General features: G+C 30.3%; 1 protein-coding gene across 1 annotated transcript; it reads left to right on the plus strand.

Moving 5' to 3' along the window:
- The first annotated feature begins 218 nt into the window (after positions 1-218).
- Positions 219-2,972, plus strand: LOC145579728 (uncharacterized). The gene is made up of 3 exons (XM_081637002.1): positions 219-573; positions 916-1,184; positions 1,618-2,972. Exons 1-3 carry the CDS (start codon positions 288-290, stop codon positions 2,587-2,589), a joined length of 1,527 nt encoding a protein of 508 aa, XP_081493128.1. The 5' UTR covers positions 219-287; the 3' UTR covers positions 2,590-2,972.
- Positions 2,973-8,593: the final 5,621 nt, after the last annotated feature.

Consider the following 8,593-nt stretch of genomic DNA (forward strand, 5'->3'; position numbering starts at 1 on the left):
CATATATAAAATTATTTTTATTATAATTAAATCTTTTTCTTTCTTCTTCCATTAAAAAATAAAAAATAAAAAAAAATGTGTTGTTAACTTTGTACGGAAGTTGAAGTTTTTTTTACCTTAATCATTTTCTCACTCCTAAAACAGTACAATAACTCCTAGTATAAAAGGCCACTACTTTTTCCCTTGAGTTCATGAACTAAAAAAAATACAGAAAAGAAGATAACATTTGATAAGCTACTAGTATCCTTTTTTTTTTTTAATTTTCCTTAACATTTTGCCTTCCTTTTATGGCAATTGCTACAACCATGAATCTCACTAACGTCGATATTAATAGCAGCAACCACAACAGCAACAACGTTTGCAACAACAATGACAAGCAGCAACAAGATGATCAACAACAACAAGGTGATGACGAACACGAGCATGACATGGTCATGCCAGGCTTCCGATTTCACCCTACTGAAGAAGAACTTGTTGAGTTCTACCTTCGCCGTAAGGTTGAGGGCAAGAAATTTAATGTTGAACTCATTACTTTCCTCGATCTTTATCGCTATGACCCTTGGGAACTCCCTGGTATATACTCTTATTTATACCATTTATTTATGTTTGTTTTATATCAATATCATATCATATACACATATCATAAATATATATATATATATATATATATATATATATATATATATATATATATATATATTGATTTTATTTTTTTTTTTATAATGAGAAACTAATAAAGCTTAATTAAGCTACCCAAATACTTGTATATGGGCAAGTAATTAATGGGATATATATATTGATAATTAAGTAATTATGATAAACAAAAGCAATATCACTTTTTTTTTTTTTTTACATATTATTATTTGTTCTACTTGATTCTTATCTATATAATCAATTGGTTAATTGTTAAAACAGCCTTGGCCGCGATTGGGGAGAAGGAGTGGTTCTTCTATGTTCCAAGGGATCGAAAATACCGTAATGGCGATAGGCCTAATCGAGTAACTACATCCGGTTACTGGAAGGCAACCGGAGCTGATCGAATGATACGAGGAGAGAACTCCAGGCCCATCGGCCTTAAAAAAACACTAGTGTTTTACTCCGGTAAAGCGCCCAAGGGAATCCGAACTAGTTGGATTATGAACGAATACCGCCTTCCTCAGCACGAAACGGAACGGTATCAAAAGGTTAGACCATCATATATACTTTCAAACATGTACAAATATATTTTTTGTTTTTTTCAAAAGAAGGGGAAAAATTGGAAACCCTAATTGGGTTATAGTGTAAACAAAAGGGGTTGGAAAAATTAGACACTAAATTAGGAGATCAGTGATAAAAAGAACACAGATTCCAAGTAGTGAAAAGAGTGTAATAAATGAGTACTATTTTTACTGGTGTTGGGTCACGCAAATATAGTGAAAGTTATGAATGAAGCTTCAATTACTGATTTTTTTTTCTGATATTCACCATTAATATGAACTGATCAGTACTCATATTGTTGTTGGATACTTCTATTTTCTAGTAATTAATACAAATATAGTGAAAGACAAAAATGTACACTCATTTTATTTTGTTTTTTTGTTTTGTTTTGGCTAATTTTGGGCGGGATTTTTATCTCAGGCGGAGATTTCATTGTGCCGGGTGTATAAGAGGCCTGGAGTAGAGGATCATCCATCAGTGCCACGAGGGAGTAGCCTGCCCTCGAGGCTGTCATCATCGTCGAAAGCAACTTCGTCGTCTTCCGAGAGGAAGAACTACCATAACGCCTTTAGAGCTCAGACAACTTGTGTACAACAGCAACTTGAGCACCCGCCGCCTCAGATGGGTGACAAGGTAAGCGATACTGATGCTAGTAGTAGCACCGAAGTGGGGACCGCCCTTGGGCTTTCTCACCACAGCTCGTACACTGCGGTGAGTCCATTGGTAGCCCCACAGCAAGCGCTAACTCCACCACCACCACAACCACCAACACCATCCTCCATCGAGGTTAATAGGATGATGCAGTTATTAAATGATCATAATCCAAATTTGAAGCATCATCATCACCAAGTGGTAGTGGGTGGAGGCGGTGGCGGTCATGGTGTAATTACATCATTGCCCTCCTCGCTTAACAACTCTATAACTCATCAACATCCTACTCCTGGACTTGTTCCTCCGAATCATCATCATCAGCCGAGTATGGAGGATATTCATAGATTAGTCGAATATCAACAAGCTTGCATCAACCACCATTTCCAACAACAACAGCAGCCGCCGCCACAACCACAACAACAACAACATCAGTTCCAATTCGAAGCTCTTAACAACGATAACAACCCGAGCAGCAGTAATAGTACTACTAATAATTTGCCATTTTTGTTCTCCAATTATCTCTTTTCACCAGCAGCAGCACAACAGGCACAAGCAACACTTATTAACAACAATCCTCCAACGGCTGCAGTAGGTGGTGGCTCGAGTAGTAGTAGTTTGCAATTGCCTCCAGTCACGGTTGCTGGTGCTGGTGGTGGGCTCGCGTTTTCGGACCGTTCATTGTGGGATTGGAATCCATACTCAGAGCCAAATAGAGATCACTTCAGTAACCTCTTCAAGTAACTTTTTACTTTAACCGCAGTAGGTGCTTGCACACTATATAAATGATGAAGAGAGACATAATTTAATCAAGTACGCTTTTATAAGTTATATTAATTAATTGCTTAAGTTATGTGTTCTATGATCATGTTTTAATTATGTTTTTTCTAGCCGGAATTCTATATAGGAGTATATGTCAAAGCATTAATTTTAATATGCATTTTTTTATCTTAATTTAGTTACGCACTCTTAAAAGTTAATTTTATCATATATTATTGCATTTTATTTTCTAATTAATCGTGCATGATAACTACTTAACCATTCACATTTGCTTTATATAATTTAGGGTTTACAAGCTATATTATAGGTTATGCAATTATTGCTAATCAATAATGTATGTTACAAAAAATTGAAGGGGAATTGAAACTTAATTGCACATGTTATTGATAAAAGTATTGGGGGTGATATGCTACTTTCATTCTTTTTATCTTTTCAATATTTTGTTTATGTTTGACACCATCGAATTATATCAGTTAAGATTAAATTACAACGACAACTATGACAAATTAGTGATTAATTTGTTATAATCACCCAATTCAAAATTTCAAAATTTTCCTCAAGTTAGTGGGATACCCTCGAGGAGTTTCCTTTAGGTTCTGTGTTTAGTTGGTGGAAGAATGAAAGTTAGAAGGTCAGCTAACTAATTAACAAAACCCTATAAAATATTATTTTGTGTTACAGTTCTTAGCATTTATTGGTTAGTTTTAGATTGTTAACTTGGAATCACACCCACTCTCTAGGAACTTTTTTCCCTCTTTTGGAAATTGTTTCTTCTTGTTCCAGAAATATCACTGCTATTTTTAGTATCACTTCATTTCTTACCTAACTTATTGGCTTTGATGATTGAGTTTAAATTAATTACTTGAGCTTGTTTGCACATTTAATCAAAAATCATAAGGACTTACTCGATATTTCTAAATTTTAAGAGTAATTTTATTATGTAAGTCACATAAACTTATGTCAATGAGGCGCAAATATACGTGTTTAATTATGTGATTTTTATCCGTACATGAAATATAATCAAGGGATGGCATGTAAATTTTTATACGGGTGATATATATATATATATATATATATATATATATATATATACATTTACCTAATTCAATTCATGTATTGGATTAGACTAATTTTGAGAATGTTAATAGTGAATGTTGGTCCGTCAATAGTTATCACATTTCATTAAAATTTTTGATTCAAGTATAGTTTTATGTATATATAACCAAATTTTGAGAATGTTAATAGTGAATGTTGGTCCGTCGAAGAATTATCACTTTTCATTAAAATTTTCGATTCAGGTATAGTTTTATGTATATATAACCATTGATCAATGATAACTTTCCCAAATACCCTTAATTTTGAATAAATATGAAGGAGTTTCGTTTTATCATAGTTCAATTGTTATAATTTAAAGGTAATCTTTGACTATGTGTATTGCATTATTTCACTAAGACCCTATGTAACAATTTAGTTATTTTACAACCCCCTTCATATTTGGGTATTTAGTATAATGTGCAGTGACATTATTGGTTCGGCTTCATAGAGTTCAAGGAAATTATTGACATGTAGTATTTTTAAACAATTCAGTGGTTTAGACTTTTGACTTGTTGTACAGTTGTACAGTAATATTTGTTCATGGATGTAAAACTTGTTATCTACAATTTTTTTTATATAATTAAAACTAATTTTTGTTAAAATTAGATCGAGCCAAGCTAGACCTTACTAAATCAGACTAATATATCACCTTATTTTTGATGAAGAGAACAAGTCCTTGGATATAATTTAGGCATTTCAAATAACCTTACTTTAACTTCTTTTATTCTATAACAACTAGCTCTGGTTTTTTTTTTTTTTTTTTTTTTTGAAAAAAATAAAAAAAAGAACAACTAGCTCTTTGTGCAGGCAATGCATGCACTGAATTCTCATATGCATATAAGCAATCATAATAATAATTCATTTTGTTATGCTTGATTAATATCATGACTTGCCCTTCTTCTTTGCTTATATCATACATAATGAAAGAGTGAAGAAAACAAGAAAAAAATTGTTGAAAAAAGTGAAGAATTTATAGAATTTTCACATATGCAATGAGGATGTATTATAAAACTAGAAAGAAAGGGGAAAAAAAAAAAAAAAAAAAAGAGAAAAAGAATGTGGAACAAGTAAAATAAATTTCCCCAAGGAACATACCTTCACTTCTTATCCTTGAATGACAGTTTAGATTTATTGTAGTGCTAACTGCTAATACGAAGGAAAACATAATTCTTCATCTTGTTCTCCATTGGGCTAAATTTGATGTGTTTAATTATTTCATTTTATTAAGCTTTTTAATATTTCCGATGCATACCTTAAAAATTAGTTTTATTAATTTTTTAAGTTAAGTGCACATTTTGTATGAATCTGGAAAGGAAAAGGATTGGAAACGAATGAGGAGAAAAGGTCACGTTAATTTTTATCATTCTGAACCATTGATCTAATTAACAAGAAATAATATATTGTTACAATTGAATTCTAAACGCTAGCCTCCTTTTTCCTCTTCTCTCTCCAAAACCTAATCTCCATTGTCAATTTTAAAGGGGCTTTCATCGGATTTCACCGGTGGAAAGCCCCAATCTTTATTTTCTTTTAAGCTTTTTAGTTAAGGTTACAATAATATCTCCCTCGAAAGAAAGGGTTTATCTCCTTCGAAAGACAAGATTTTTTTCGATTTTTTTCGATCTCCTTCGAAAAACAAGGTTTTTCGTACTTCTTCGAAAGACAATGTTTTATTTGTGCTTAATTTGGGGTCTGTTCATATTTACTTATTTTCAGTTCAGTTCAGTTCAGTTCAATTCAATTCTTAATTTTTTTTGTTTTAGATGTTTTAGCATATTACAACAACAACGACAATAATAATAATAATAATAATAATAATAATAATAATAATAATTAAAGGGATTAGATCAAACCTTCTTTAGCAGAACAATTTAGTTCTTCACTCGAGAAATTTGAAAGAAACCTTGCTGCTTGATAGTTGAGAGGAGGGAGACGACCAGAAAAATTTAGGTTACTCAAGCGTAAAATATGTTTAAGAAAATTTAGGGGAACGATTTTTTAATAATAAAAGAAAGTAGGTTTTTTTTTTTTTCGGGAAACTGTAGCATATGCAATTGACTACAATAAAATATTGAAGAATACTTTATATTTATATATATATATTAAAAATATAATATTACAAAATTTAATAATTTAAAATACATAGTTATTTTTATAACACTTTTATATTTTCCACAATCCACTATATATATTATTATTAGTTTTCATAAACGTTTTCATATATTTTTATGCATTTTAATTTTTCCAATTAGTTCAGTTCATTTTAGCTCCAACGAGTTCAGTTCAGTTCAGCTTCAATCAGTTCAGTTCGGTTCAGCTCCAACCAGTTCAGTTCAGTTCAACTCAGTTCAGTAAATATGAACAAGCCCTTGGTCTCTGGTTGTGCGGGGCTACTATTGATTATAACTCGGATTTGGGTTACGGAATTAGCACAAGAATTTATTTTCTCACAAAATTGTGAAGTGACAACGGATCCACTCAAAAAGTTGTATGAGACAACGAATCCAGAATACGTTGAATTGTTATATTTATGTATTTGGATTCTTAGCCCTTCCCCGATTAATTCTTGTTTGATTTTGTTAAATTCGTTTTCATTATCGTTCATTGTCAATTGTAGATGTCGTATGACTTATATTAATGAAATTTAGTGTCCTTTAGGACTTCTTTATATATATATATATATATATATATATATATATATATATATATATATATTGTTACAAATTGGAGATTGAGAAAATAGAGTATGTTAAGAAATGACGAAATAGAACCATTTAACGGAGACGAGTAATTCACCTTTCTAAGAGCAATATTCAGTTGTATAAATGTACTAGTTAAGTTTCCGTGCGATGCACGATTTTAAACAAACATATTATGACATTTGTTTATAATGGGTAGAAAGAAAGTTTTCTACTTCGTTAATTTTTTGTGTACATTGTAGCATATTATTTATAAAATTAAAAAACAAAAATCACAATGAACACTTTTGAACATTGAAATATTAACATACTTTAAAAAAAAAAAAAGGAGTTGATAAGGACAAAGGATAAAACATATGAAAAGGTAAACTATATTAGATAATAACAAAAAAAAAAAAAAAGGGTAAAAGTAAAAAAGCATAAAAAATAATGGCATCATCAAAGCAAATTGGCGGAAAAAAAATTTATTTCAAAGTGACATATGTACAATTTGAGAAAGGCATGATGTCATCAAACTTTTATTTTATTATTAGTTAATAGATAGTTTCCAATCACGTTGATTAGGAACCAACAAGGCCATTGCACTCCTCATACCAAATAATAAGTAATGAAAATTGTTAATAGATTATATTTACAATATTTATAATCATTATACCAAACATATATTAAATTGAGATTTTCTAAAAAAAAAAAATGTATTGAATATTGATTTTCATATGTCAAACCTAAATTGGAATTTGTGCCAAGTAAAAACAAATAAAGGTAAGGTATTTCTAAATATGTAGTGGAATGGTTACATACAAATTGGGCTTTTTATGTTTTTTTTTTTCCTTTTTAAATTTGCTTCTTAATACACATTAGTGGATCAGATCTAAGGAGAGCCAAGCCCAGACCAGCCCCTTAAAAGATCCGCCTCTGCATGCGTATGAGTGTGCTTACTAATGTTGAATTGCTCAATTTCTTACAATTTTGCCTCACTTTTAATTTGAAGCTAAGGAAAAACATAGAAGTAAATGTACAACTAGGAGATCTATCTATGCACATTTGCTCGGTTTTATTTTTTCATGTTTATCCATGTCATTCATCAACCATTCAGCCACATATATAGTGCAAATTAGATTATCCACACTTCCTATCATACATTTTAACTCATAGATAGAACACTCAAATTACTCCACTTAAACTCCCAAGCCATACTTTTCCTCCTTTTAATGTGAATTTAAGGAACCCATTTATTCATTTGCTTGATAGTCACTTTTAGTTATATTTAAATCATCATTAAAATTATGTTTCCAAACCATACTTTTCATTTCTTATAAATCAATAACAACACCAACAAAACATAAAATATATTCATGATTTTTTATTTATTTATTTTTTTTTTTGAAACAATTTTTCATGATTTCTTATAATTCTTTTTATGCTTTATTGCTCCATAAATAAGTTGACCAATGGGGACTTGGTGTCCATATATTAATGTACATAAAATACCATTTCTACTACTTACTTTTTTGGCAGGCACTCCTATTACTTTCTTAGAACTTTAGAAATATAATACCCTCAATTTTATATAACATGAGCTGTATAATTTTGTGAGATATTATGTACATATTGTGTATGTTAAATTTATACGCAGTATATACTTCCTCCGTTTCTTTTTAGTTGACACGTTTCTTTAGTCACGTTTGCCAATGCACAACTTCAACCTTTAATATCTTTAATTACCGATTATAAAAAATTATAAAAAGTTGATATTTTAAAAATATATGTCGTGACGAATCTAACATGACCCCACATGACTATATTTTTATTACAAAAACACGGTCAAAGGGGAGAGTGTGAATAGTGATAAAGTCAAAACGTGTCAACTAATAAAAAACGGAGGTAGTATGTCGTTTCTTTTGCGCAAATCAAGTTTTATTAATTTAATCACAAACTTTAATAAAAATCGGGTGAACAATAATTATTGTACATCCACTATAAAGATAGACTAGATTGATCAAAAGTTACCCCTAAAATAAATAAAAGTTACCCTAATATGCATAAAAGTAATCCAATACAAATAAAAATTATTAGTAAAGAATCACATTTTAAATGACTAAAAATCAATTATTTGTGATTAAATGTAATTAAATTACCATTATAAAACTTTTCTTATTGTCTATTTATATAAA

Source organism: Chenopodium album, chromosome 1 (assembly GCF_948465745.1).
Source record: "Chenopodium album chromosome 1, dcCheAlbu1.1, whole genome shotgun sequence".
Lineage (NCBI taxonomy): Eukaryota > Viridiplantae > Streptophyta > Magnoliopsida > Caryophyllales > Amaranthaceae > Chenopodium > Chenopodium album.

Excerpts from the sequence above, each read along its gene's own strand:
- LOC145579728 (XM_081637002.1), top strand. The coding sequence starts at position 288 with ATGGCAATTGCTACAACCATGAATCTCACTAACGTCGATATTAATAGC. Across the intron at positions 574-915 it reads TGACCCTTGGGAACTCCCTG|CCTTGGCCGCGATTGGGGAG; the intron begins GTATATACTCTT and ends TTGTTAAAACAG. Across the intron at positions 1,185-1,617 it reads AAACGGAACGGTATCAAAAG|GCGGAGATTTCATTGTGCCG; the intron begins GTTAGACCATCA and ends TTTTTATCTCAG.